General features: G+C 38.7%; 1 protein-coding gene across 2 annotated transcripts in view; it reads right to left on the reverse strand.

Annotated features, from left to right (window-relative positions):
* The window catches only part of EXT2 (exostosin glycosyltransferase 2), a 78548-nt gene that overhangs the window by 7482 nt on the left and 57078 nt on the right, over positions 1-13988 (reverse strand). For both annotated transcript variants that reach the window (XM_064452296.1, XM_064452297.1), the window contains exons 9-12: positions 10758-10924; positions 3551-3694; positions 2887-3015; positions 1555-1637 (exon numbers count right to left, since the gene is read on the reverse strand). In XM_064452296.1, coding sequence (XP_064308366.1) covers positions 1555-1637; positions 2887-3015; positions 3551-3694; positions 10758-10924 — 523 coding nt within the window. The remainder of the gene's footprint in view (positions 1-1554; positions 1638-2886; positions 3016-3550; positions 3695-10757; positions 10925-13988) is intronic.

A 13988-nucleotide genomic window follows, 5' to 3' on the forward strand; every position in this document is an offset into this window, starting at 1 on the left:
GCGGAGAACTGCTAGACACAGGACAACCTCTTGTGCTTCCCCTTCAGCTAACATTTGAGATCTATAAAGCTTCCAGCCCCTTCATTAAGAAGTCTTCTGCAGAGTAATCTTTACCGTCTTCATGGGGTATGTTTTACTTCTGACTTGCATACTACTTTTTTTAATCCAGCCTTATTATACATCCTGTCTAAATACTTTGTCACTAAGCTTAACGGTTATGCTTTCCAATGCCTGTGTGATGCCTGGTTAATCAATCAGCCAAACTATTTACATATTTGTGTGCATTGCACAATGCATGTTTACACGTCAGACAGACATATGTATGCACTCTTCTTGTAAATAAGCCCCAACCTACTAGCCAGTTTTGCATTAGTTCACTGCATACATTAAAATACATAAATATAATTTACATAGCTAAAGAACAGGAAATGGATACAGCACTTTAAATTTGCTGAGTACTGCAGAAAATGACATAAAAAACCTCACTGTTAAGATTATAACCACGGTAACTGACACGGTAACTGTGTTATGCCTCTCAGTCCAAATCTGAAATGGCCTATTTTAAATGCAGGTCAGATTTTGTCACCTCTTCTGGTAGCCTCTTCCAACACTACAGCTACCCCTGCCTACCTACCCCATCAATTCTATGGCTGCAAATTATTTTTCCTGAAGTTCACAGGAGAGGTGCAACAGCCCAAGAAGCATAAGGTGAAATGCCTTTGTCAGTCCTAGATCTTAGGTTAATTCCACCTAATAACCACTATATACATTTATTGTCAGATAGCCCTTCTCAGACATGGGTGTTAAACAGCTTTGTAAAAGTGAAGAAACTTTTCCTTATTTTACACATTGAGAAGCCAAGGCAGAGGGAAGTTTAGTGTCATGGTCAAGGTTGGGAAGCGATTTTACTGTAAAGCAGGGAATGCAACTCTTACCAACTTTCAGCATTTCACTCTAAACAGTCACTGCCTTTCCAAACACATCCTTTGTTTCAAAATTATATTATAATGAAAATATAATAATGCTGCCATTGTTAAAAAATGTGACATGCAATTGTGCAGGCAAATGCCCTTCATTAATGGAAGCAACGCACTTCACAATCTTTGGAAGAAAGACAAAGTACAAAAATAAATTCAAATAACATTATTAATAACTTATATCTTGTTACGCTTTGGTAAGCTAGCAACTGTCTGGTTCAAAAAAAAAAAATCTCACGCTCACTACAGCTGAAGTTCCACAGTAAAACAGAAACGTGGTATTACTGGAAGTACTGCCAACAACCTGAATTTCATATATGTGACTATACGCTTTACAGCTAAGCTGCTAAAAATTGTGCCCTTCTAAAGTCCTTTCTTGTAGTAGTCCACTTTTCAGTGTTACATCATCCGTTGCAGAAATGACTTATGCTGATCAAATTCATGTGGCATTCTTTCAAAATTAGTAATTTACAGAAATACAATCAGTGAGCATTTTTGATCCTAATTTAATGAGACACAGGATAAGAATCTAAGGATCAGAACAAGGCAATCAGAGGAATAAAGGGTGGTCACTCACCTTTCCACCATGTGTGTCTGGTCCAGTGATAACCCATCAATTGCTGTGCATTCTGGACATTTGAACTTCTTCCGCGGGGTCACCTGCAGAAAGGCACGCCAGATATCATCAAATATCAACAGAAGGGACATTAATCTCCTTGTACAGAGAGCAGTGCAATACCTCTGAACATGCCTGCAGTGTAAGATGAGCTGTCTCCAAAGGGGTGGGGGGGGTTTGGCAAAAAAAAAAAAGCCACTCCATTCCTACATTCAGCTCCATCTGGCCTGGCTGACTGCAAAATTCACAGGGGCCCAATAAAAATGGCTTGGAGGGGTTTTTCCTTCTGTAACTGAAAAGAAGCAGTGATGACAAGCTCCTTAATTCCTGTTTAATGACTGTTTTCTCACTGCCAAGGTCCCTGTATAAACACCATTTGTTCTTGCAGCCATAACAGCGATGAAATATAGCTTCCCATACTTCACCGTAACGTTAATCCAACAGACGCTCTTTTGCTCATTCCAGTTAATAGCTGACTGGCAAACTCTGCAAGGCATTCCGAATTGCACGGAGGTGCCAAATTACTCTGCTGTGCCCTCATACAGCTCAAAAACTTTTTCAGCAAAAACACACACTTTATCTTCTAAAGACTTTTCCAGGAAGTGCAGCCACCGGTCCTAGTAAATGATGATGGACAGATGGGAAAATGGACCCTGCTAATTGAAGTAACGCCTGGTGGCCTCTAAATCTCATTCCAAGGTGACACACTTTGAAATGAATGTACAGAGTGAATGTCCGGACCTGAAAACGTGTCGAAACATGTCAGGAAATTAATTGAGGGATAAAAAAGTTCATTTAAAGCTGATCTTGCAATTAACATTCTTGCAATTAACATTCCTATAAATCAGCTGTTGCCAGGCCATGACAGAGCAAGCTGTGGACAGTTGGCAATTTCTTTCCTCTGGTAATTTCAAATAGTTAAAATATATGTATGTGGCCATGCATATGTACACACATAAATAAATTACCATTTAAATGGTAATTTAAATGGTATTTTATTTAATTTTCATTTAAATTACCTCTATTCATTTAAATTACCTTCTTCATACCTCATCTAGATGGGTAAAATAACCACCAGAAACAACTGGTAAAAACAATTCCCTGTTCCTAGTTAGCATAAAGATTTTACTAAAAGGGCTTTTCTAGCATGGAAGGAGAACAAGACACCATACCAGGGGTAAATGAGAGAAAAAGGAAGATTAAGTAGTATATTGAAGCCTACTAAATAAATTTATATGTTTATGTACGTCATGTTTTTAAACTTCGTAAAGCTAAACTGCAGAGAAGTCCCACCTTAATGACCGATTTGCCAGTGACATTTGCCACAAGAAAATTCATGGCAATATCTTCACAATTCATATGAGCATCCACCCAATTCTTGATGTCTCCAGGCATTTTGTAGGTGTAAAGATAGTTGAAATACTGCAGGATAGAGGAAGAGAGAAGATAATTTTAAACACAAATGCAGTAACTATAAGACTTCAAATATTTCAGTCACTGAACAGCATGAAGCTAAGGATGGATTATGGGCAAACTGATACTGCCTTCACCCAAGGACGACTTTAGCAGATAGAAAATAATTTTGAGATGCTTAATTGCATAATTACTCCTTTCCTGACCAGCACACAAATTTCTTTACAGTCGGTTTTCTTTTCTTAAACTGCTAGCTACAAAGCTACATTCACTGCAAAATTTGCTATATAGTTACAGGTCACACAAACTGGCAAGAGCTCTTCTCTAAGTTCATGAAGGTAAGAGTTTTATTTTACAGGCAGAGACAAATCAGTTTTTCACAGCAACTGAAAGAAGCTTAGGGGAAGTTTGCAATTGGTTCTCTGATTGCTCTAGAAAACATAATCATGGCACAACAAAACACTCACAGAACAATGACAAACACATACAGCTCCTTAAAAAAAGGTTCATGTTGTACATCAGTATACTACAAGTTTTGTATTACCTTGTGATAAAACGCTGCCCCAGTGAGCACCATTGAGACTTCATTGGTCCATTCTGATTCATATTTCCATTTGTTCATCTCATGGTCCCAAAGATGCAGGCGGCCTGGATATCCAACCAACCTGTCAGGGAACTCACGCCAAACCTGAAGAGAAAAAGATGTGACATGCTGCTAACCAGGTCTGCACAGCAAGCAAACACAAATGTGCAGCTGCAACACATCTGCTTTGGGAGGATAGAGTTACAGTGGTGCAAAGACCATTTCAATTCTTCCAAATCCCAATTCTTGGAAAAGGAAGCTGCATGGAAGAAGTACAAAAAAGCCCAAGCTTGCCATGGAAGGTCCCTACAACTCAGGGAAGCCATGCCCCCAGAGCAAAAGCCCACTAAAACGATACTAACTTTCTTGTTGCAGAGAAATACAACCGACTATTCAAAAAGATTTTAACACTAACTAAAGCCAAGCATGATTAAAATGGAACTTTTGATGTTAACTTCAGTAGATATGGCTACAATCTAACTACTTTCACAGCTGGTTTTAGATCTAACCAACCTGCTTCCTTTGATAGGAACGGGCTTATATTTTAATATTTCTGATATTCTTTAGTGGGAGCTTGGATGGACCTACTGCTACATGGAAGGCCTCTTTGCCCTTGACTTGTTCCAGACAGCTGGATACAATCAAGATACCACCCTTGTCACTCCATACATTATTTTTTAGCTGACTACAGGATCAAACACAGTAGACAAGAACATGGAGAAGGGCATTGTTAACACAACCCCAGTTCTCCACACTGCTGGCCACATTAAATAATGGACAATTTTTGTGTTAGAAAAAAAGGGAGAAAGGATTATAATTATTTGGAAGGGTCTAAACTCTATTTGCTTGCTAAACACAGTTTGTCTTTTTGCTGATCAATAATAAAGTTAGTATTTGTCTGCATTATTTGAATACAAATTACTCAAAATTTGTCCTTTAATCTAAATAGCTGCTAGGTTTATTGGAAGAATATGAGCCTCGACCCTCTGACACACAGTGTTAGGTCACAAGAGTTTTTGTTTCAGGTTGGTAGTGTATAAACAAACAAACGCATCCCCAAATTTCACTATGTGTGGAAGATCAACAACAGAGTATCTCATAAATCCCCAAAGTTCACCTCACTAGCAAACCTCTTTCCTCTGTACAAAAGGCAAGGGAACCCTACAACTGAAATTTGCAGTAGAGAAAGTGGTATCTGGAATTCCACCATCCCACAAACCTCACCTCATCAGCAGTTCACTTTGGGCACTTTTTATGTGCCAGTATGTTTAAGCTGGGAGGCTTGACTATAAGGTCTCTATGCAAGTATTTTGTCAAAGTAAATATGATAAAACAATCAGCTTTAAGTTACTGCTTCTGTATCTACATTTCTGTGATTCTGCATTTCTATATACCTTTTTGTCTACACACCTCAACAATTGCTGTCAGTTAATATAGCTTCAGAATCCCATGATGAGAACAGTTATTTCAAACATACAGATGAGGAAACCTGCCAAAAGTCATACAGAAAACAAGAATGGGAACCAGATCTTCTGACTTCTACTTTATCCAGAGATCAATCTTTCTAGACAGTTCTAGCACACAAGTAATGGAACAGTATTTAGACAGGACAATGCTCTAACACAGGGTCCTTGAAAGCAGAGATGATTTGGAACTCAAGGAAGAGAATTCATAGGATGTTGTTACAAGTTGGTGCCATTGGGTAATTAAAAAAATACTGATTTTTGGCAATCAAGCCAGTGAGTGCTTGATATACCTATTTTGACATGATGTAAAAAATGTTAATGAAGATCAAAAAACCAAAGATATGGTCACTCGCTCTTCCAAAATTTTATTCCTTGCTCTCCAGGACTCAAAAATTTAATGATTTAATTTTAATATTTTTTAAAGCCAGACTATTAAAATGCCCATCTCCCAGATGTTGGAAGGCACCACCAGATAAGCTGCTGAGGCTCAGCAAAGGATTTCACAGAACACTACAGATCTGCACTGTACTGGGCTAAGAATTCTTGTAGAAGGAATGGCATTGTGCATTAAAGGCAGCTGAAAGAATGATTAAACTCAGCTACTGCTTCCCAAGGGACTTCAGTGCCTTCACAACACAGAACTGTAGATTCACATCTCTTCTAGCTTTCGTCCTCGGCATCATCTTCAAGAGTCCAACGGCATAAAATAAAAGCCAACTATAATGCATGTTACTCATACAGATTTCTTCATATCACTGTAAAGCTCCACGCTATGCTGACTCTGGCCTCTGAAAGTTGTCAGTTTGATGCATCTAAAAAAATAACTTGGTTGCTTTAAACAAAGATTCCTTTTAAAAGTAATGCTATCGAAGTCAGTCGAAAAGCTTGGCTTTCTCATAATGTGCATCACTAGCTCATTCAATGATAATTCCTGGAATGGCTCCAAATAGCTGCATCCAGCTCATTGCCCAGATCCATACATATGTTTTGTGCCAAAATTAATAAATACAGCTATACTTATAAGGAAGCTTTCAGAATAAAAATAGTGGTAATGATTCTTATACTACTCTCTATTTTGTATTACCATCCATTTTCTTGTTTGATGGTTGCCTATAATTTATTAGTCTGTTAGGAATACATTCCATTTTAGCCACTGATCTTATTAGCTTTCTCAGACTGAAGAAGGATAGTTTGTTTTAATACCAGTAAGGGACACATCCAAGGAAAAACATATTGCCAAGACAAGAGGTGGCATGCTTCTTTGAGGACAGGGCTATTCCAATGACTCTGCTAGACAGCCCTGAATATAAATATTTTTGGACGAAGCATCTCCCAGATGAAAAGCCAAATAAAAGTTCTGACTTGGTAGTTTTACTAAAAATCTTGTAAAAGACACCAAGAGAAAATGACAGTAATTCTGCTTCCGAGTTCCCCAAGTGACAATAACAGTCTAGCTAAAACACCCTCCAGTCTCACCTCCCCACAGTTCTCTCTGCCTCCTAGCTTCAACTATTCTGTGCTGTTTTGCTGTGCCATCAGACCAGCTGCCACAGTTCATTCTCCATGCAGCCAGAGGATAGGGAAGCCTTCCTTTCCCAGAATATACTCCGACATTTATGCATTAAGTTTATTAGACTATAAGAAGTCACATGTCACTTCAGGAACTGGCTAATTACAACTAGAATATTTCTAAATTTAATAAACAGAAAAATAACATTTCCAAAGCTACCATGGCAACATTGTAAGAATGAAACACTGACTATCCTCTATGAATGAAAGAAAACCCAATCGATCAGTATTCCTTCTCTCCTCCCAGAGCCCCACCTGCTCTTAATTCTCCCCGGGTCCTCAAAGAAATGGCTTGTGCTAGTATTAAAAAACAAAGCTAAATGTAAACACAAAGCCCATTAAAAGAAACGATGCTTCACGTGCACCAATTTGTAAAGTGACTTCAATGCAGAGAGCAGCTTTGAATGTGGCCAGCAGCTACCCATGGAAAAGCCTTTTGATAAGCTGAATTATATTATTCCTTCTATAAAGGAATGCTGAAAGACAAATTTTTAACAGTCAAAATGGGTATGGAAGCATTCTTCTAAAGAAGGCGTTTGAACTTTATGATGGTTTTAGCCTAGTGAAATATGCAATTCATCAGAGAGTTGAGGTTTTTTTAAAAAATGCCAGAGACAAAGCACTGAAAAACAGCTCAGACAGAATAAGATGATCTACTAGAAGTAGGCAAAAAGCTTCCAACAGAAAAAGTACAAACTTAGCAAGGCACCCAACAATATCTTCTATGAACAAAAAAGCATGCACTCAGACCAATAATCCCGATTTAGATTATTTCTATTATTGCTGTAACAAAAATACTTTCTTTTTAAAGACAAAGTGCTGCATAAGTACCTAGTAAGACATTTTCATGAACTTCATACTTGGAAACTGTTATCCCCACTTTTCAGGGTGATAGAAATGCTAAGCCATCTGTCCCGAGGCCAGCAGAGACACAGAGGTGGGAACACTAAAACACGTGCTTTCACTCCCAGGTTCAAACACCAAGACACTTAAGGAGCAGCCAATGGTTCTGCTTTAACTTTTAAAGATTATGATAACCTAAATACTTGCTCCTTTTCTTGGGTCTCTTCAATACTCCCTCTGTGAACAACAAAGATCAGTGAGAGGAGGAAAAGTTGGCTAGCCCTAACATGTTTTTTTCCAGTGCCTCAAGTCATGCCTGTGATTTCATCATGTAACTTAACAGAAATACTTTTTTCAAAGTCAGAATGTCATCAGTATTCTTCTGCTACCTTAATACAGCAGCACACAGGGACTATTTTTCTGCTTGCTCCAATAGATTTACACAATGTCATAAATCACTGTACCATAATAGTTCACTTCTAACAAGTAAAAAGTGTCAGACACTTTGAGTGTTACTATAATTTTTTATCACTGAAAGTGTACAGAGATCAAAGCTTTCTGCTTTTTTTAGGCTTGCACTATACATTCAGACAAGTCTGTGACAGAGGGGGTTTTGCCACAGGTTTAAATGTAGTCTCAAGGATGTCAGGAGGCGAAAAGAAAATTACTGAATGTCACGTTTCCAGCCCTTCTTATAACCAAAGCAGAAGCAGACATACTTTTAAAAGAAAACTTTCTAGTAACATTATATGCCGCTACTGTTCCCTCTGGATTCCCCTGCAAATGAGTCAAGAGCCTGAGAGATACTTTTCTGGTAACACACAAACAGATAAATAAATTATCACAGGGTAAGGACAATTTAAACATCTGGGAGCCAGCTCAGGCCTGTCAAGCAAGTCACAGACACTCAGGGACAGGAAAGATCAATCTTCAGCCCCTGATTTCTGTGCCAGAGAGTACGAACTACGTAAACCACCCTCTATAGGAGGAAAAGTGTGTATTTATAAAACAATCCACCTTGCTTCTGTATTCAAAGACACTTCTATTCCTTTACGTTACAGGGGGAAAAAAAAAGGCATACTCAAAATATAAGGATTCAATCTACCCACAGGTTCGTCTCAACTATCTGTTCAATAAGGCATTTTAATTTTCCATCAGTGTGGCTGTGTAGTAAGCTGAATTCCCAGAATCCAAAAGGAATAGGATTTATAATAAAATGCAGAAAACTGCAAAAGCAATAGTTTTTTGTCTGCCAGACTAAACAATCTCATATCCAAACAGTTACATTCACACACTGAATGTAACGACTGTTACTCAGATAGTCCCTGCAACCAGTGCATATGGTCCATGGAAGGCCAATAAATTACCCAGCACGGTCCAACAGCTAGAACTGGGGATGAAGAGTTGTAAGTCCCAGCTGCCACCTAATCACACTGACTACAGGGGAATTCGCATCGGCTTTTCTTTGCCTCATTCTTTTTTCATGAGGATAACCCTTTCCTGCCTAAGAGACCAGAATTGATATATGTGAAGTTACAGATATTCTCCATTGAGGATATTTAAATTAACGCTTCAGGCACACAAGTGCCACAGTTCTACTTCTCACAACTTCTGGCTGACACAGCTAAAACTCAGCTCAGTTTGAATCTCTTGTTTCAAAGCCCACCAAGCGTGCTTTGCCAGTAGCAGAGATTAATTTGGAACTACTTGCACAATCACTTAGGTTTTTATAAAACAATTTATTTTTACTTTGAGACAGCTCAATGAAAATGGAGCCAGGATTCACACAGCATCCACATTATGGATTTGCTATCTTTCACCCTGTCAGTTCACCCTCAAAACTAGTAGTTATAGCACCAACACAGACAGAAGTAAGTCAGTTTGCAGAACTGCCAGCACTTGATTGCTTTGCTGTTGCAATGCAGTGCTTAAAATATTCAGTGTAGACAAGAGAGTAGAGAGGAGGTGTATGTGGCAAAAAAAAACCCCCTTCCTTCAGTTGTCTTCTCTTCATTCCATCTTTCATACTTCATGTACTAACCTGTTACTCTTAACTTGGCAATGGAAGTATTTCCTTTCTGGAGAGACACATGATAGATTAAACCTCTGTCTCCACTACTTAACATCTTTGTTATTACATCAGCATACCTACATTACCACGAGTCGCTTCTCGAGACCAAAAGCTCGTTATTTGCTAACAGCCTCTTTCACTTGAAAGGGAGAAAGAGCCGTATTTTACCATATATGTATTCACATTAAAGAAATATTTCCAACATCTCTTAAAAATATCTTCTTGAGTTAACAACTACACTTAAGATTGTTAAGAATGAGACAACTATCACATTTAGTTTGCTTTCTACCCTTTAGAAAAGTGGTTTTCATTATTTCACTCAATTTAGGTAATAATTTTCTGTTCTGCCTCTTATGTATGAAGCCTAGTGTTGGTTTGCTCTTGATAGTGCAGATACAGGTGTGACTAAATGATTCAAACCTTTCTTAAAATATAATACATTTTCTAATGTTTCTGATTTATTTACAAATATGGCATGTTTGTCTTAAATACATGTAACAGTAATGTCAGATTATGGACTGTGTTGTATACTCAACTACAAATGGAAGACAAAAATTAGCTCAAACCAAAGTTTTGGAAGGAAGACCACAGTGTTGCTTTAAGGCAGTGCGCTTTTTAACAAGACTCAAATGCCTATGAAGACTTTCACCTTTTTGTACTGCCATGCGTATCCGATTTGGACAAAATTTCTTTTGCTGATACCCTCATTACAACCACAGCTGTTGAAGCTCTGCCGTTTCAAGCAAACGGCACGTGTCCCCTCCTTGACATTCTTCAGTTCCTCTTTTCATTGCATTCCACCTTACCTCAGCATGTCCTCAATAGGCCTCCTCTGTTCCCAACACTTAACCTCTGAAAGTTGCCTTGTCTATCAAGACACATTAACTTGGACAGCACTTCTGATTTGTCTGAAAACTGTTTGCAACTCTTAAGAAGAAAGCAATTCACAGTTTCCAGACTGCTTCCATTACACCAATTACACAACATTTTCTGGAGTCTCTTGGCATTACTGTGCCAGTTACTGGATATTTTCTGTTAGCTGGCAGTTTTTTCCATAAATTACTATCTGTAAAAATGTTTCAGTCAGCATTGACCTGTTACAGTAAAGAGAGATACAACAACCTGAACCAGCAGACTGTGCAGTGATTCCTCCACTTTATATATACGTGCAACATTGAAGCCGGCAACCTAAGAGACAGGAAAAAAACCATTCTCTTACCTCATAGCCAAACTGGAGCTCATCTGAGGTTAGCATAATGATATCATCATCAATAGCCAACACTGCTTCTGTTTCAATCTCATCATAGGGGAAGAAGCGGTTGCTAAGTTTGTTTTCTGCAGTCCTAACAACTTTCAGGGGAACACGAATCTTTGGCCAGAGGGAATCTACAGAGAAAAATTAAAATAAATTGAATTCAGTATTAGTTCAACTAGTTCAGCAATATTCCCCTCTTTTGCTCTCTACAAAGAGCTTCACAGATAGCTCTATAGCTGTCTATGTTGGGGACAGCTTGCCCAAAAGAGCAGTCTGCAATAATCACGTAACAAGAGTCAGCAATATTATGTATTGGTTTAGGACACACAGAAAGAAAAGATATTTTATTCAACTGCAACTATTTAAAAGAATTTGAAGCAGCGGTATACAATTGCTGACTGCAAGTCCAGGGCCATAAAGAACTTGAAAAAGAATGTTAGTCCTATCAAGTGCTGAGAAAAATAAATTTAATTGTATCAATTTAAGAATCTAGATACACCTAAAATGTTAATCACTACTGACAGTTAAGGAGTAGATTCTGCGTGAGAGAAAATTCTTTAATCTTCCAAGTCCTAAGTGACAGTGATAAATTAAGCTAGATAGATGCAAAAGGATTCTACTTGTGCCCTGCAGAATCTTCACAAGTAGAACAGAACACTGGAGTAAATAATCATGAAAATTCACAAGTCAAATCATCCTTTAACTAGGAACAAAAAAGCCTGTAGCTACAAAACTGGGTCCAATTCACTCTACAATGAGATTAGGTTTCCATTTCTTGCCATGTGTTTAAAATGTAGCACCTGAAGCGTTACATTAACAGTTTCTGCAGGCTTTTGTGTATATTCAAAAATGTTCAGAATCCTATTCTATTCCTACAAAAGTATAATTGCAGGCATAAGTATAGAGCACCAAGCTAAAAGAAACACTACTCAGGACTGAATATTAAACATTCATTCTAGATGCACATATTTAACCATATATATTTTCTAGCACAAAGCTTAACAGTAGTCATTATTACAGTATTATGCATCCCAAAAGCACTAATTCATCATAGTTTAATTAATAGCTCAACAAATACAAATTGTTTTTTCCAGCTTTCACAATAAACATGTATTTTAATGAAAATTTGAAGGAAGAGAGCATAGTAAGATGTAAGTCTAAGCACCCTGTGAACACTAGATGAACACTTGCGTTTCTTACACTGGTGAAATGGAGGGGATGATAATGGTATATGAGGAGAAAAATATGCAACATTACTTTAGATCGACTATAAAGTGACTGCTCAGGGAATTTATAAGTTATCTGTGTCAGGTGAAAACGTGTATAAGGATATACCTCGAGGTAGGTGATCTCTCCCCTCAGCACTGGTGAGGCCATACCTGGAGTGCTGTGTCCAGTTCTGGGTTCCCCAGTACAAGACAGACATGGACATACTGGAGAGAGTCCAGCAAAGATTCATGAAGATGACGAAGGGACTGGAGCATCTCTCCGATGAGGAAAGGGGGAAAGAACCAGTACCGTTCAGCCTGGAGAAGGCTCAGGGAGGGTCTCATCAATATGTACAAATACCTGAAGGGATGGTGTAAAGAGGACAGAACCCGGCTCTTTCACGGGTGACCAGTGACAGGACCAGACACAATGGGCACCAACTGAAAAATGAGAGGTTCCCTCTGAACATAAGGAAACCCTTTTTCACTGTGAGGGTGACTGAGCACTGACACAGGTTGCCCAATGAGGTGATAGAGTCTCCATCCTTGGAGATATTCAAAAGCTCAATGGAGATGGCCCTATACAACCTACTCTAGGTGACCCTGCTTGAGAAGGGGGTTTGGACTGGAAGATCTCCAGAGGTCCCTTCCAAGCTCAGCCATTCTGTGACCCTGTGGTAAGTGAAGTCTGTAAGAACTGACATTGGACCTAAAGCCACTGAAATTTTTATCAGTGATCTGAAATACTTGGAAATTGCACTGGCAATTTGTATGTGACACAAAGCCTAGAGACATGAAAAACAGTAAGGACAATAAGGTCATACAAAGCACTCTGGGCTGCTTAGTAAACTAGGTGCATTTGAACAAAAAACAGACTGACAACTCGAGACACAGTTAAACACCAGAACCAAGGCAACTTTTCCTCTAAAAGCAGCTGCTGAAAAGGATTAAGGCATCAGAGTGGACCTTATTTCTTCGCATGCTGCTGGGGCAAAATGAATTAAGGTAATTCTTGTATATAGATGGGCAAGTAGTAAGAAATTGGGCAAGGGGAGTGGAGGGCAATTTTCCCTATATGCATACATAGTCAGATAGATGCTAAAATACTGTTTGATTCTGGTGCATTTTTCAAAGCATGTTAAAGTACTGGAAATGGTGCAGGACAGAACCACATAAGTTATTTGAGGGCAGGAGAAAATGCCTTATGGTAGAACTTGGGAGATCAGTCTGTTTAGCTGATTAAAAGAAGGTAAAAGTGGATTTTATTAACATGTACAAGTATCTACACAGGAAGAAAAATGCCACATATCTTCTTGGTTGAAGAGAAAGACAACGAAAAACAATTACTAGAATCTGAAGCCAGGCAATAGTAACAGTGGTCAACCTCTGGAGGAAGTTAATAAGGACAGCAGCTGATTCTGTATATCTTGTCTTTGAACACGACTGGGTATTATGATAGAAGATGTGCTCAAGTTAGATAGAAGTCACTGGATTGAAAAGAAAGGTGATGTGGTGACTTGTGACTTACAGGTGAACCCACATGATCTTACTGTCCCTTCTGCCTCAAACTCTGAAGTAGCTTGCAAATGTTAAACAGTCCACAGTCTTTGTGAGGCCATGACATGTGTCTTTGTGAGGTACCTGTAACTGTCTTATAAATGCGGATACTTGCATGTTGTATGATAAATCAGTAAGAAGGCAGTAGAACTTGCTCCCAGGAATGAGTGTCCACGTCCTCATTGCCACTGGGCCTCTCAGTTTTAACAGCTCACACAACACACTTAAATAAAACACAGAGCTGCACGCTGCTTAAAGACACCAGAGTCCAAACAGTACTTCACTGGGAAAACAAAGCCATCTTTCCAAACCACACCAAGAGCTTTCAGAAGTCAGTTTTTCTTGGAGCTGTATTTTAGAAAGAAGGATTGGAACGCATGGGTGGCCAAAAGAACGGAGAAGAAATACAGAGTGATGTTTACTGGCAAAA

The sequence above is a fragment of the Phalacrocorax carbo genome, chromosome 5 (assembly GCF_963921805.1).
Source record: "Phalacrocorax carbo chromosome 5, bPhaCar2.1, whole genome shotgun sequence".
NCBI classification, from domain to species: Eukaryota; Metazoa; Chordata; class Aves; order Suliformes; family Phalacrocoracidae; genus Phalacrocorax; species Phalacrocorax carbo.